Consider the following 16,503-nt stretch of genomic DNA (forward strand, 5'->3'; position numbering starts at 1 on the left):
CATTCCCCAATTCAGGATTGTAACCTTTTCCAGAGTCCTCTCTGTCAAAACCTCAGAAATTCCCAGTGTTTCTCAAGCAGGAACCAGCACATGAGGAAGTAATTAATGACAGCAGGAGAAAGGAAAAAAAAAAAAAAGTGCTGAATAGAGGCAAAACTGAGACTCAAATCCCTCATCCCACAGGCTGCCTCCTCAGTCCTCAAGATGCAGACAAAAGACATTCCAGCTCCCGACAAACAGCCTGAAGAGATGCTGAAGCATTCGACAACCCCCCAGGACATTTACGTAAAGAAACAGTTGGACAGTAAGGCTGATGCACAGTGCCTATGTAGTGTAGGTGGAGTGTCTCTTGAACTGAGGATATGTGAATCAGCAACAAGATTGTCCCCGGTCCGACGTGCAAAAGATCCATGGCAGACATAGGCTGCATGAAGCATCACATTAGTGCTATTCTGGTTTTCAGAAAGAGCTAAGCAGTAAGTCTGGAATAATCAGTTAATTCATTAAGGAAAGTATATAATGTTTTCTGGAAGCTGTACTCAGAGCCAGGACTGTTAGCCAAATCACCCGATTTCCAGTAGGCTGAGTCTCACCCTTGTTCTGGCAGACACCTCAAACAACACACCAAATCCACTTAAAATGCTTGAAAAAAACCCCCACCATAAAAAAACTTTGTTACTTTGGGTAAATCATAAGCTTACAGGAATGCCGTGCCTCAGTTTTCCCATCTGCAAATTAGGGAGACAGGAATGCCATTCAACTACTTCCCAGCAGTACTGTAAAGCTCATTTGATTAACATGTATAAAACCGTGCATGATTCTTGGAGGGGAATTGCTGCTGAAGAATTAATTGTTATGATTGTTGCTTATTCCCCAGATGCCTGAAATACAGAACTTGGCAGAATTCCAGAGGAAGTAACCTTGTGAGCTCAGATAAGAGATGAGCCAACCTGACAGTCAGGCTGTTGGTGCAGGCAAGATTCATTATAAACCTGGGGGTCTTAAATAGTAGATCTAAGCTCTGAACACGGGCAAGGCTCCAGAAAGCTTTGTCTGTCCCATGAAGTATAGAATCATAGAATAGTTTGGGTTGGAAAGGACCTTTCAAGGTCATCTAGTCCATCCCCCCCTTACAATAAGCAGGGACATCTTCAGCTAGATCAGGTTGCTCAGAGCCCCGTCCTACCTGACCTTGAGTGTTTCCAGGGATGGGGAAGTAGGACTGTTCTCTCCTGTTCCTGTTTTCTGCTAACAACACAGCGGTGCATCGCATACCTGGATAACACAAGTTGGGCTCTGTCAGAAAAGAGCTGCCCAGATTAAGGGCAGCTGCTTAGGAGATGCTAAGCTACCTAGCACACCTTGTAAAACCCAAACTCATCTTACGCCCTTCTTTATATACTGTCCTCACATCTTTATCAGCTCACATTTTCCTGAGAAGACACTGCTGCTCTTAAAAACCTTAAGGTTTTAAAGAAAGCATCTGAAGGTGTCCTCCTTGTTAATTAATGCAGGCATCCCTCATCCCTCTCCTGTTAGCAACAGGTACCAGCAGCAGAGGCTGGGGGTTTGTCAGCTAGTTTACAAAAAGGAGGGGAAACCCAACGCGTGGGAGATGTTGGTGGCTCAAGTCTGCTTGGAAGGGCTGGACGGACAGACGGACGGACGGACAGACGGACGGCAACGCTAACTCTGCTTGGCCCCGACACCCTGCCCGGGGTCAGCAGGCAGCGGAGGAAGGTGGTGGGGTGGGATGAAAGCCAGCCCTTACACCAGCCAGCCCTTACACCAGCCAGCCCCGGGACGATGCGGGCAGGGGCCGGCTGCCCCCGGGCTCTCGCCCCGTGTCGGGCTTGGGCTTGGGCAGCGGGGGCAGCGGCTTCCCTTCGGGGAAATCCCCCCGGACGGCAGCTCCGGTCCCCCGGGGCTCCGGTTCCCCCCTCCCGCCGCGGAGGGCGGACTCGCCGCCGCAGCCCGGATGCCGCCGCCGGTTTCCTGGCCCGTTTCCCGGCTCCGGTACCGCCGCTTCCTTTGGGTTGCCGGCGGGGGAAGCCGGAGGAGGGGGAAGAGGGGCTTCTCGTCCCGCCGGCTTATTTTTTCCGGTCGGTGCTCCAGAGAGGGAGGTGGGAAGAGCCAAAGGCGGCCGTACCCCTTCCCCCCCCCCCCCCGCCCTCCACTGCAGCACATGGGAAGCAAAAGTTTTCCTCCTCCTCCTCCTCCTCCTCCTCCTCCTCGTCGTCCTCGTCTCTCCCCTCCGCCGGTTCCCCTCGCCCTCCGCCCAGGCGACCCGCATCGAGCCGTGCGCCGGGCCGGTCCCCCGGAGCGGTTTGCGGCTGCGGGATGGAGCTGCCGGCCCCTCGGCTCTTCCTCTGGGACACGGGGGTCGTGCTGCGCTTCTCGGCGATGGGCGACGAGGAATAAAACGTTGCTGGAGTGTCTTCGGCTTCTCTGAGGGCTGGAAAGGAGAGGAGGCGAGACTTTGATCGCGTCTTGCAGAGGGATCTGCGAATTTGCGGAGGAAAGGGGCTGTTGGGGGGGGGGGAGAGAATCCGATGCTTTAGCAACGCCCGGAGAGGCAGAGTGCCACATCGTTTTGCTTCGGCCCCATCATGGGGACTGGCATGTGTTCGAGGAGGCAGAAGGGGCTTCTGCAGACCGGCTTTTGCCTGGTGACTGTGGCATGTTTGGGCTCGGGAGTTTTCATGTACAACCACTTGCAGCAAAAGGTGCGGAACGCTGAAGCCCTGGCCCAGAAATACAAACAGCAGCAGGAAGCGCTGTCTGCCCAGCTCCAAGGTGAGTGACCTGCTCTGTCCGTGTGTGCGCACACACGCTCAACTTCCCTCTCTCCCAGTATTACCTGCTGGTGTTTTTGCCGCACAGCCCAGCCACAAGCGGGGTGCCTTTGCGGAGCGAGGTTCAGCTTTTGGCTTTAAAGAGCTCTAAGAAGATGTTGTCGCTTATTTTCTCCCCCCCCCCCCCCCCCCCTCCTCGTTGCTGTCTAGAATTAGAATAGCCTTGAATCTGAATTGCTGCTCACAGCAGCGAGGGGAACGGAGTGTGCTGGATTGGTGAGTTCAGCTGCGTCACATCTATTCCATTTCTTCTCCCTGTAGTTCCCTTTGGCCGTAAAGACTAGTCCTATGTCATTCTAAATGCGAAGCAGTAAAAAATGCAAACAGGACTTACGGAGGCTGGTTGGGCAGGCTCCGAGATGTGGAACCACTCTCCAGCCTGCAGGAGCGTCTGTCCGGAAAGTGAATAGAGAGGCAAAGGGTCCTTTAGTAAAGTTTGTCGTCATACTGTCTACTGCCCGTTGCCTTTGCAAGGCAACAAACCTATCATCTTCTCAAGAGATTGATCTGTGACTAGAAAAGTCTTGCCAGCTTGTTTGGGTCTGATTGATGCTGCGGCGGAGAGCTCCCTAAAATGGGGGGAGGAGGAGGAAGAATTGGTTTTTCTGAGCCTGCTGACCAGCACTTGGTTCCTTTGGCAAGAGCTGCCAGAAGATGGGAAGACAAGCATAATATGTATATTCCTCCTGCCCCTTTTCCCCCTCATTTGTCCTCCTTACATAAATGTCAAACTGTGGGAGAATGACATTTAGCCTATGGCGAGATCTCGGTAAGGAAGGCTGAGAACACATTACTCCATTGCAGAACTCTTATCTTCTTTGTCTAGTCTATCATTCTAGCCTTACTGCATCTGCCAAAGCTGTGTTTCCAGCACCTGTCACTAGATTTGGAGTCTTTAGAGGGATTTGCTGAGCTCCCTGTAGAGAGGTTTGGTGGGAATCCACTCTTTGGTAGCCAGCAGTTGTGTGTGTAGCGCTGGGGGACGGGTTGGTTCTGGAGTGCCCACAGAATGAATTTTATGTGGACCAAATATTGTTTGCCTGTGGTTCTAGACTCAAGGTCAAGAGATTCATTTAACACGTCCTCTTCTAACAAGTGGGTTTAGATTATACTGTTTACATCGAGAGCTCTTCCTCAGGCTAAAATCAAATACGGGGTATCCGTTATGAGCTCTGTTGACATATCCAGTGACGTTGTTTCTATAGCCTGTATTGCTGGGGAATTCTGCAGATCTGTGACTCCAACATATGTGCCTTTTAGGGTTAAATCTTTTCCGGTGTTTTTGCGTGCAGTGTTGTGATGCAAATGTAACGTTGTACATAGGCTGCTTGTGCTCAGGGCTGTGTATTTCAACTTGTAAACTGGGAAAGCAGAGCCTGGTGTATGTGTTTTGTTTGTCTCTCAAGGAAACATGCTTTAAAAAAACAATCTTGTGAATAGATCTAGTGTGTGTATAGGTTCACTGCTACTATGTTTTGTTTCCATTTCTTCTTACTCTATCGCAAGGCAGTGAAACAGCTACGGTTCCTAATGTATTGTACAGTCCCAGCGACAGAGATTTCCACCTGCATCCTGTGTTTCTGAGATGTAAAGATCAGCAGGGCAGAAGAGAGCCCACATTCCTTTCTGGTGTGTCAGTATCTCTTGCTTCTCTTGGAGAGAGGGGCTGGTTCTTCAGAGAATAAGATGACAGTGGTAGCCTCAGGGAACCCCAGTTTGGGGAACAGCAGGCTCAAGCAAACAACTGAGATGGGCTCATAATAGTTTTTCCACCCAAATATGTTTGAATAGCAGAGCTGTAGCCTGTTGCTGGGGTTTCTAACCCTCTGTCAGTCCTCCCATGCCTAAATACAGTTGTTGCCATGGATACCCTTTTTATTTTGAGAAGACACTTACTCGTCCAACAATTTTAACAAAGGCAAAGCTTCTTTTTGGATTTGGCTGGTGGGAGAAGCCTAGCGATTGGCAGATGGGAGCCATGTTCATGGAAGTCTTAAAGTGCAGGGGTATCTTGCACGGACGGCCGTGGCTCTCCTGCTGTCGTCTTCCAGCGCTGCTCCCTGCGGTGCTTTGGTGCTGGACACCGGAGAGTTGGGAGTCTGGGCTCTATCCCTGCCCCTCTGCCGGCTTGTTGAATGACTTCAATTGCCGTGTCTTCTGCATCTGATTTCTGTCCTTCCAGCTCTACAAAAGGAGGATGTGTTACGCTGAGGTGGGATTTAGTACTGTTCAGTGCTTCAGGTGTGTCCTTTCAGCTGTCAAGTATTTCCTACCCTTCTTATATCCAAGTACAATATATGGTCAGTGCTTCTGGTAGCCTCTGTAAATAAAGCTTGAAAGTGTAGGGCTGGGCGAAGAGTTGAATGAAAAGGAAAAGCGAGTGGAGGAGGGAGCAAAGCTGTCTTGAAACCAGCACTGCCTGTTCCGTGTGCTGGGAGGGCTGGGAACTGCACATGGTACAGGGGGTACTGGCTGCCTGCAGGGAAACGGATCTCATCTACTCTTTTAAAATAAGAGCAAAGCAGCTGCTGACTTTGCTGTAGGGTAAAACACATTGTGTGAGAAGAAGAAAGGGAGGTATTGTTGTGTGTGTGACCTTGTCCAACCTCTTGCCTGGTGGTTAGTTCCCCTTGTCCCGGCCAGCTCTTGCTGCTGCCGCCGCAGAGGTAGCCATTTGCTGTGACCCAGTAGACCCTCTTTCCGTATTGTGGCCCAGCTGGAATCCAGGAGGAAAATCTGCTTGGCTTTTCTGTCCCTCCATCTCTTCTGTTTCTGCTGCGTGGGCTTGGAGGTATGTCTGAAGGTGCATGAAGACACCGCGCCAAATACTGGGCTCTCCCTTGCGGGCTGTGATTTGGGGGACTCTGGTGCTGTGTCAGGAGGCTCAGAGGGGATTAGAGACGCAGTCTGGCAAGCTGTGACCTGGCGTGCACTTCAGATGAATCTGTTCTGTCTCGGCCCCCACCCCATACACGTGCCATGCTGAGTTATGTAGCAGGTGGCTTTAAGTGGAGTGTTGCTTTGCCACCTCCCATTTTCCGTAGGTGTGTGCCTGTATATGTATGAGCATGCTGCTGCCTGGAGGTTCTGAGTGAAACCAGAGAGATTTTATTTTGGTGAGTTCACTAACAACACTCTTGGAACAGATGGGAAACAAAGGGTGCGTTTATAGTACCATCCACTTGTCTGACATTCCTGATGTGGCCTGACAATGGCACATCAAACTGGTGTCTGGGACGGAGGAATTTTCTCTTGCAACAGGCTGCCTTTGCACAGCTGCTCAGCATGAGAATGCAGCACTCCTGTCCTCACCATCGGGTGTCTTTTACCCAATCTGCCTTTCCTTTGCCATCTCTCTGGATCGGAGACGGGGTATGATGAGTCTGGCTTTTGTTCTGCTCCTCTTGCTCTGGCTGATTCTTGAGCCTGAGTGACTGGTGCCATGGGCGATTAGTTGTGATGTGACTGGATGGAGACTGGCAGGAGTATCTGATGCCCCTAAAAAGGAGAGCAACAGAGAAGAAAGCTTTTTCTGGGTGATGAGAGGGGAAGGAGCATGGTACAGTCTGGAAGTTAGTGTTGATCTCTGTGTGCTGAGAGCTGCTTGGAGCTGTGAGCCACGGGCAGTATGACGACTCTTTCCACAGTATGTGCTTATTGGCATAGAAATGGCCTAATGAACTATGCAACGTGTGTAGTTTTTGCAGAACCAGAGCAGCAAATTTGATGCTCCTGCTGCCTTGCTCCATGAAAGCAGGGAGCTAGCGTGCACTCGTGGCTTTCCCAGGCAGGGTAAAATGAAACCACTTGAACAGGAGGAGAGTAAAACCTGGGACTGTTGGCAAGACTGGAATCACTCTCCCTGTATGGATCTCTTAAACTCTTCCTGGCAGATGTTTATCTTGGTACTCTGGGGTATGCCAGGCAACCCCTTCACACAATCACCCTGTTTCCTGTGGTCCATTAAAATGAGAATGAGTCTGTGGAAGGCCTGACCTGTTCTTTCCCAAAGGCAAGGCACTGGAAGGGATTTCATTGTTTCAGCAGTTCAAGTTCTGCATTTTAGCTCATTTGGCAGCAGGTGACAGTGCTTTAGTGCTGATTTCTGGCTGAATTCCAGCCTGGATTTAGACACTGACCACCCTCCATTCTCTCTTGTAGTTGCAAATTGTTAAAGACTTCCTGGCTTCCTGTCCTCTGAAGCTATACTGTGCCATTTTGGTCTGCTAAGTTGTTGCTGCATTCCACCTCAAAGATCAGTAGAGAGACTACTTTATGCAGCACTTGCTCCTTTGTGTAAAGCTGAACCCACCTTTTCTGGGCTCTGGAGACCTGGAGGAATGGCAGGAGAGATTACAACTTTTTTGTCTAGTCACTGGAGCTTACTTCAGCTTATCTTCCTTATTAAAAAAAGTGTTGAGAGAGCTGGATTTTGTCTTAAATTTCTGAATAAGCAGTCTATGATACGGAGCTGTTCGTGAAGACTCATCTGCTTTGTGGTGCTTGCATTAGGGTTTGTGGTTATGGGTGTTAGCGCAAGCCTATTGCTATTGATGCTTTCCTGTGCTTTAGTTTCCCATTTACTATGTGAGATCAATAGCACCTGGTAACTTGGGGTCATCTAAGCAGACTTTTTCTACACAAAATAGTTATTTACTTGCCAGCTCCTGTGCTGAGAGCGCTTGGCTTTTTGGAGTGAGGCTGTAGCTGTTCAACTTGCCTCCTGTGGTACCCGGTGCACTTTGCTGTTCTGGGTGATGGAGCAGAACTGTGCTGTCAGTGGGGCTGGTCGCTGCCTCCGTTGCCCTGGATTCTTCAGCTGCAGGGACCTGGAGAGGTGGGTGACCTGCCTGTGTGGGCTGAGTTTCTAACCCTGGTCATAGATTCTGTTTTCTTTCAGTATACTCAGGTTACTAGTAAACAAAATGAAATGCCTACAGGAGAAACTCCAACGTGGGGAATTCCTCCAAGCCCAGAACCACTGAGGCAAACGCAGACTGGAAGCTCAGAGTACCTGAAAGGGCATGGTAAAGCCTGTGAATTGCTCGGCATCCCTAATAGTCCAGCAGCCATGACTTTTCATTGCTGGTGTGAGGTTCCCATCGCATCAAAGACTTGTCCTCAGGTGCTCCGCTAGATGAGACTGCAAGAAAGCGAGATGCTCGTGGCAGAAGCATGAGTGCCCAAAGCTCGCAAATCTTTTGGGAAGTGGCTGATGTTCTCAAGATGACAATTTCGTTGAACAAGGCTTTTTAGCATGTAGTGAAGAAGCACCCGCAGCCTCTTGTGTGCTTAGCTGGGCTGGGGAAGCCCTCAGGGTGATATCTGAGTAGTCTGGTGGGAAAAGTGTTTCTAAAAATAAAGCTGTCATGAAGTAGACACTTGGACAGCTGCAGTGATGGGCTTGCTGCTTACCAATGTGCTCAGCGGGGGAAAAAGTCCTCCCAGAGGGAAAACAAATATTTCTGCTGTAATGGTTTGGAGAATATGGTAGTTTCCTCACTCCAGAGGAAAATATTAATGAAGTGGCCCAGCCCAGGGGAAGCATCTTCGCCATTGGGATGTCTGCCTTTGTTAACCAGGGAAGGTAACAAAGAGAAGGAAGGAGATAGCGTGGCTGGTGACAATAGGAATTCCTGACCTAGGACACTGGTCCTTCCTGCTCCCTGAGGGAGTTCAGAAGTGACAGAGGGAATTAGGTGGGTCAGGGCAGAGAGCTTGGATCCGAATGTATGCCTGGGGAATGGCTCCTCAATCTGGGGTGGGACAGAGCTGGCACATGATGAGCCCAGGCTGGCAGACCCTAAAACATAGTCCTTGTACCTGCAGTGTCTAAAACCAGTCTAGTCCAGGAAAAGCCAACTTGTCTGTCTTGTCCTGCTGAAGCCTGCATTTCAGTATAGGAAAAGTCACTGCCTGGAGGCACTGAAGTTGCTCCAGGGGGGACAAAGGGATACGGAGATGTTTGGATTCAGTTTGTGTCTTGAAGCGGGAGCCTCAGCTCCAGCTACCCTCAGTATCTAGGCTGGTTGCCTACCTGGCTAGCTGGGCTAGTGCCCCCAGAAGGCTTAGGAAGCAGTTGTGCTACAATTGGCAAACCCCTTAGGATTCAACACTTTACCATGCCTGGCTTCATGTATCGCTGCTTCTTTTTCCCATGATTCGCTCAGGCACTCAGCTGTTGCTGGAGATCACTGTAAATATTAACAGATCCACTGCTGGTAAACCAAAGTATCGCAAAAATCCCAAGCTTGGACCTAGCCAATGTCATGAGCTTGGCTTAAAAAGCATGGAGTTAAACCATATGGAGGTTCTTTTTCGGTGCGGGAAGGGCATTTCCAGGTGGGAAGAAAAACAACAGTCATTGTGAGGGTCCTGATAAAGCCACCAGACTTGGATTTGTTGTGATCTAACAGAAGAGAAATATGCAATAGTGGACCAGGCTTTTTAAGAGGCTGGATAAAATTAGACTGTACTCTCAGGTCTGCCCTGCATAAAGTTGCAGGGGGATGTGGCTCATAAGGGTGAGGAATGCATCCCTTGAATGCCCAACTTTGATTAAAAAGCTCTTGAAGAACGGTCATGGCAGCAGTGCTTTGCTGCCTGGTGAAATTACAGTCTTCCATGCGCTTAGTGTAATTAGGAGACCTGCTGTGAGGAAGACACAGCGTAAAAATGTAAGAATAGTTGCCATTTTGCAATGCAGAAGGAGGAGGTGAGGCATAGGGAGGCTGTGGGTTCTGTGGAGTTCTGAAGAACTGGGTGACTTGAATTCCCTGCCTGGGGAGAGATGGGTGGGGCAGCAAAAAAAGTGGTTTTCTTTGGGTTTTTGTTTGTTTTCCTTCAGGGGCTACAGAGGTGTCAGACTTGCAAGGAATGGGTTAGCGCTGTTTTATGCATGCAAATATCATCCCGCTTTGTTCATTCTCCTGGAGAGTGCTCATCGTGGCACGATTTGCCCCCAAAGATACTGGCTCTGGAGGCAAGTTTCTTTCATTGCCCTCCCGCCCCCCGAATTGCTGCCCAGTGCCATTGTGGCATGGTGGCAGTCTCTGTGCAGAAGGGATGGAGGAGCCTTATTGCAGCTGAGTGCTGTGACTCAGGGAAAGCTCTTGGTTAGCATTCAGACATCAGAGTGGATTAAAATTGCCATCCATCAAGAAGCTTCTCTGGCACTTTCATTTGTCATGTGGCTGCTGTATGAAGCAGCCTCATCCCTGAAGCAGCCTCATCCCTCTCCCTTCTCGGCTCCTGTGCAGAGTACAGATGCTTTTTTGTGTGTAATGGGAGAGCGAGCTGCTTGGCTCACTTTTCCTTAGTGGCCTGAGGGCCAGCTAATGGTTGGGTTGTGGAAGGGGAGAAAATGTCTCTCCCGCATGCTGCTGATGCTTTTACAGAACAGATGACCCGGAGGGCTCTGGCTACCTTGAGCCTGGTAGTGGGCTTGGCCCTCAAATATACAGTTTAGCCACTGGCCACTAAAGCCAGCTCTTGGGCTTTGCAGCGTAGACTCCAAAGCAAAACCTGAGTGCAAATACTCACAGGATGACAGACTGGTGTGTCACATCAGGAATATCCATTGTCTCTAGTCCAGCTGTCCCACCCTGCTCTAGACCTTATCTTTTCACAGTTGACAAAGTGCAAACTGCTTGTAGCTGGACCTGACGCTTTCATTGTTTAGGACATTGGATATCTGCATGTATTTCAGGACTGTTGATTTGCTTGGTCTGGATTTTACGTGTGAACTACTGTATGCTTAAGCCCAGAAACCCAGGGTGATGCAGGCCATTGAAAACAGGAAAGGCTTTTTTGCCCAAGTCTGCTCTCTTGGGCACTTTCTGGCCCAGTCCATGGCAGAATTTAAGGTCCGCTTGTGCCCCTGGTTTCATGACCTGCGAGAAGCCTGTTTTAGGGGAAAGAATACGTGGGACGAAATTTCAGGGTTTATCTCATGCTTTGCCTCTTTCTGCTTCCGTAGTTGTGTATGAGCACAGATCCCGGCTAGAACGATCCTTGCAGAAGGAGCGAGGGGAACACAAGAAGACGAAGGAAGGTGAGTCTCTTGCATGGATGGCATAGTGGTGGCCAGCCAGGCCTCCAGCTGTCCTGTGGGGAGATGTGTGTGTTGTACCCCGAGTGTTTTCTGCCTTCAGGGCCACGTGTGGATGTTACTGAATGTCCCTCAGGTGAGACTCATCCCTGGTTTGTACTTAGAGAATAGTTAACTGACTTGTCCAATGCCCATGGGCAAAAGGTGCTGGGAGGTGGGTTCTGTTCTCTCATATTCCTACATATGTTCTCAGTCTGATCTGTGAGTAACAGTACCCATGAGGTGGTGCTTGAGCACTTTAAGTGATAGCTAAACCTGGCACTAGACCATGCTTTTTCCTGGAAATACATAAACTTTCTTATAAAGGCGATCTGAAGATGCTGAGCTCTACAAGTGCTTAATAATATTAGCATCACTGCACTCCGTGTCCACTACATGGACAATACAGACTGATTAGATCCTTTAAAGTTGATGTACAAAAGTAGATACCTGCAGGATATTTTAAGACCATGAAATACAACAGGAAGGAGAAAGCTAATGGATTAGCTCAGGTACCTTTCAGTGGAGTAGTGTGCTTGGATGTCAGACCCCTTTGCACCTGATTGTTGTTGGCAACTTAATAGCTTGGTTTTTAACTTCAAAACTGGTATGTGGAGTAACATCATTATTCCTTACCCCTACATGCACTGTGTTTCTGGAAATGCTGACAGACAGCATCCAGGTTTGGCTGTAGCAATGTGGCTACATAGCTAAGGGAGAAAATGCATTTCTGCCTCTTTCATTTATTTGGTGGGGACTGACTGAGAAAATGAAGCATCCTAATAAACGTTATCTCGTCATGGGACCCTCCCGTTTTAAGAAGGTGGCGCACATGAGATCAGCAGATAAGTTCCTTTTGGTCTCATGGAAGCTTTGATTTCTCTTTTCCAGAGTCATCTCTCATTTCAGAGCACCCCAAATCCTTACACGGCTTCAGTGACATCAAAATGTAGCTGTTTGTGTGCTGAAGTAGGAAGTCACCAATGCACTTGCCTATAGAATGGGAAAGGAAGGACATTTGGGCCAGATTAGATGGGTGGACAGCTCTCATGGAAAATACCACCATCCTTCTGAGAGCATTGCGTAGAGTCTCCTAGCAGCATCTGCATTCCAGCTTGTGGAGTTGCAGCCTTTTGCTCAGCAAGGGGCTGATTCCCATCTTCCCTCCCCCAGCAAAATATAAAGCAGATCCTTGTTAAATTCCAGCTCATTAAATTGTCTTCTCTTCTTCCATTTCTAGATTTTTTAGTGTATAAGTTAGAAGCTCAGGAAGCTCTCAATAAGGAGAAGGTAGGTATGGTTTATTCCTCAGAGTGTGTGTGTAATAATGGTAAAGATTTTTCCAGTACCAGCACAGTCAATGAGGCCAGTGCTGCTGTCTGGAAGGCATGAAAGACTTATGAGTGTGTATGGTGCAAGATGAACTTTGGCTGACTCCACCTTGCAAGGCTGTTGGCGTGTAAGGATTTATTTCATTTTAGGGAAAGACTGTTGTGCTAGAGCCATTCTGCCTATTCTCCCATGTGTGATCGCAGAGTAGATGACTTCATTGTCAGCTCCCGGTGTAGCAGGGAGTCCTGTGCTGCAGTCTGAAAAGGGAGTTGCCGTTTCATGGTACAGAAGAGTCCTGGGGAAATTGAATGCAGGGCACACCACAGGGAACATGGAGAAGAAAGACCATGGTGTTGTTGGGGAAAGCATATCCATTGTTTTCTGTCTCCGGGGACTGTCAAATCATTTCCACTAGCCTGTGGACTTCTCAATCGGCAGGGAAAAGAAGGACTTTTCAGTGAGCGTTAGGAAGAAATGCATCCCTGGGTTACAGTCTGTCCTGTTCACTTGAAGTTATAAGGCTGGTTTTATTCCTTTCTCAGAGCATCTGTTGATGAGATGCTAGAAAAGAGGAATTGCTTTTAGCCTGCTTATCTGTGGGTGAATGTCATCCTGTTACAGAAAGAAACTCATGGATGAATATCTGAATACTCCATGGCTGGGCAGCTCCCTTGCAGTTTGTGCTCATTTGCGGGTAATATTTCATACCATATTGAGTATTTATCGTGTAAGTTAAATTGTGGGTTGTAGTGGAAATCTCTGCATGGCGGTTAGTTTGCACTTCCGTGGTGCTGCTTAGCGTCTCAGCCACGTTGCTTTAAGCTACCCAAGCAGAGATCCCAGCAGATACTAGTAAAACTGCATGTAATGGGAGACGCTGCAGCATGTTCCCTCTCAGGTGCCACTACTGCTGTGGGGACTTAGCCTTTGAGCACGGGTGGCTGGTGGCTTTCACGCCTGCTGCGTTGAGATGCTGGTGCTACAGTGAAGAATGGTACCTTGTGGACAACGGGGAAGACCGTGACCCTTAACAAGGTGTAAGCAGATTTGTTAAACTGGTACAGAGCCTTCTGTGCACACATGTAAATCCCTCTTTGCTGCTGGTTTGTGTCAGTTGAGCTTAGTTTGGTAGCTGTACCTAGTTACAGGAGTTTGCTTTAGGCTTACTCAATTGCTTAGTGATTAATTTTTTTGTTAAATGGTGCAATTTGTGCACGTAGGTGAAAGCCTTAGTTCTGGTGCTGTCTGCCTCCCCCTCAGCTGCTGCAAAGAGTGCTCAGCCTGCTTTAGCAGGGGGGGTTTACTGTGCAAAGCCCTTTCAGCACTGGGCCTGTCCTAGAAAAACAACAGAAGACTGGGGAAAACTACTCTGAATGTGAATCAAGAGAGTGCAATTAATTAGCTGGTGGCTAGGTTGTTTTGAAGGGGTTCTTTTCCAGCCAGGTTCAGGCTGCATGTTCTGCTGGTCACCACCTTGGTAGGCTTGTTCCCAGTCACCGTGCGTGTGCCTGTGTGTGTGAAGGGGCAGCGGGAACTTGTTGTTGGTGCAGTGGCTGGGCAGGTGCTCGTGTGTGTGTTTCTCCCTGCATTAAGTTTTTCTGGGATCTAATGGCACTGTTGAATCTTTTTCTTTCCAGCAAGATTCTATGAACAGATACGGGGCCCTCAGTTCCCAGCACAAGATACTGAAGGTAAGGGAGGAGTCTGGTTTCACGTACTCACCATCTGCTGCGTGTTAAAGAATGCTCCCTGGATGGAGAGTTGGTGCTTTCGCTTGCCGGAGATGCCTAGGAGAGACCAAGGGTTTCACGCAGCTACTGCCAGCACAGAGGGAGGAGACCACACAGTGGTGTTGATCTACATTCCTTCCTGACTATTCAGGTTCATGGGAGTTTCCTATTTATTCTGTTGGGCTTTGCATCAGATTACAGCCTTCACCTATACCTCATTTCAATGGTAGTCTTTGTGCACTTTATCGCACAGGAGTTCTGTTGTTCACCGTGTTCTTTTCTGGGTCTTTTAGTGTGAAAATGGGTCTATTCATTGTAGCTTGCCCTTTGGGCTAATACAATGTATTCCAGTCCATGTAAGAGGCTCAGAGGGGGGCGGCTTACAGCATTCTGTAGCTTATCGCATGCTCTACCTGAAGCATATCTTGATGTTAAAGTTTGCTTTTGTTAGAGCAATGCAACTGTGGCTCGTGATGGTGGTTTTTAAATGTTTTTAGTTAGAGCATTGGCAGTGAAATGGTAATTTAATTCTGGGATGTAGAAAGAGGGCTAGGTTCCAGCAACCCGTAGCATTGCTGGGTTATATTTCCTGAGCAGAGTTGGACCTCCAGCTGCCTGGCTTTTGGATTCAGACTTCGGGAAAAGGGAAGTACAGTTCTGTCTCTTGGGTATTATCTAGCACTGTGGATTCTGGGAACGCTTCTCAATAGTAACGTTCCTCTTCATAGCAACTGCAATCTGAGCAGAATGCTCTGGTTTGCTTGTCTCAAGGGGACAGTGAGAGCATTTCATCCTGGCTCCCTTTCTCTTGCTTCCTTTTATTGGGGGGGGGGAAAAATCATCTGTTTTTTTAACTACATTTACAGCTGCTGAAAGACAGGCCAGCCCTTGGGACTGCAGAGTGGTAGATTTCAGCCCCCCCCCACCCTGAAAAAGCAGTATGCAACTCAATTCTAGCTAGTTATGAGACTGTGAGTAACACTTCTGTTACTGGAGCACAGATGATAAATGCTTCCCACTGGTAGCATCTTCCTCAGGAGAAAGATTGCTGCCAGCAATATCATTACCTAGGAAGTAGACGTGTAATGCTGAACAGAAGCAACTAACTCTGCTAAGCTGGAGGTCCCAAATATGACCAAAGACTTCCATGAAGCCCCATCAGCATATCTGGCTTTGGAGTTTCTGGCCACTGCTGTCGTTCTGGTATGTATTGAAGTCATCTATGTCTGATAAACATCTGCAGCTGGCACACCAGGCTCCAAGGGTCAAGGGGCTTGACTTTGTCCAAAAATACCAGCTGCGGTAGTTGCCTGTGTCTGGATTCCTGCTGGGGCCAGGCTTCATCTTACAATTCCTTTTGTCCTCTTGAGCGGAGATTAAAATTTTTTGTTAACATCATTCTGCAGAATGCATCCTAGCATTCATGAATAGGCAGGCAAGGAGGCGGGTGGCTTTGAACAAAAGATTTTTGACATGGACTTCCTGAAACTGCTGGAACCTGGAAACTTGCAATGAGGTGTGCCCTTCCTTTGCTTGTGGGCTAAGCATCTAGTTACTGATTCCATTTTGTACAATGCTATCTACAAAGCTGCTTTCTAAATCATGGCAGAAATCTGTGGTTTTGAGGTACTCTTATTTTCGTCTTTCTCTTTGCCTGCCCCCCCCCACCTGCCCATTTCCCCTGAGACCTCAGTGAGATAGAGCTACCGCATAGCTGATGCATCTTGGGCACTATGTGTTGTCTGAATAGCAAAGGGAAGGTGGGATGAGAGGACTTGCTGGCCTGAAGTCATGCAGCTGAGTTGAAGGACTCCTGATTTTTGAAAGATTAGCTGACTTCCCGAATGATATGATTTCCCCCATATTGCGGTGTTGGGCACGATGGGTAGTGGCACAGAGTGAAATGTCGTGACAGCGTGGCCTCTCTGTATGCCCTCACCCCCAGCTGCATTTGTACATGATTTGCACAACGCTCGTGTGCTGTGTCTTGCAGTTTCTGCTTGACTGAGTAAAATGATATATCTATGAGGTAGAGAAAGGAATGACATTACAGTCAGACGGGCAGCTCTGGACATGAGAGGTTCCTGGTTTTCTTGGGGCTGTCAGCATAGCTAGCTTTGGTAGAACTGACTGGCTCAAAAACACTCTGCTTACAGTTAAGTTGCTTTTTCTGAAATATAATCATATGTAGCATGTTCCAGACCTCCTGTCCTGCAACTACAATAAAACAGCATCTTTAGATTCCTCTGGAGGTTTGCATATGTTGGTCACAGCCATCCTTAGAAAATAGCTGAGTGAGGATGCTCTGTGTGCTTCATGAGCTGGACCGGGCCTCAGGTGCTTTGTGTGACCTTGGTCAAGGCACTTATCTCTCTCTCTTCTGCTTCCTGCTGTTATCAAAGGATGAATATTCTCTCCCTGACTGTGAGCAGTCTGGGGACACACATTACGTACATCACCTGCCAGACAGAATATGGGCTAGAAATTAATTGACCTG

At 48.6% G+C, this 16,503-nt stretch overlaps 1 protein-coding gene across 2 annotated transcripts in view; it reads left to right on the forward strand.

Moving 5' to 3' along the window:
• Positions 1-2,255: 2,255 nt before the first annotated feature.
• Positions 2,256-16,503, forward strand: part of LOC115342724 (Golgi integral membrane protein 4-like) — a 41,573-nt gene continuing 27,325 nt past the window's right edge. Inside the window, exons 1-4 of one of the 2 annotated variants that reach the window (XM_030017504.2) lie at positions 2,256-2,796; positions 10,834-10,908; positions 12,185-12,234; positions 13,914-13,967. In XM_030017504.2, coding sequence (XP_029873364.1) covers positions 2,610-2,796; positions 10,834-10,908; positions 12,185-12,234; positions 13,914-13,967 — 366 coding nt within the window. In that variant the 5' untranslated portion in view covers positions 2,256-2,609. The remainder of the gene's footprint in view (positions 2,797-10,833; positions 10,909-12,184; positions 12,235-13,913; positions 13,968-16,503) is intronic. The other variant, XM_030017503.2, reaches the window with a different exon arrangement.

This window comes from Aquila chrysaetos, chromosome 6, assembly GCF_900496995.4.
Source record: "Aquila chrysaetos chrysaetos chromosome 6, bAquChr1.4, whole genome shotgun sequence".
NCBI lineage: Eukaryota > Metazoa > Chordata > Aves > Accipitriformes > Accipitridae > Aquila > Aquila chrysaetos.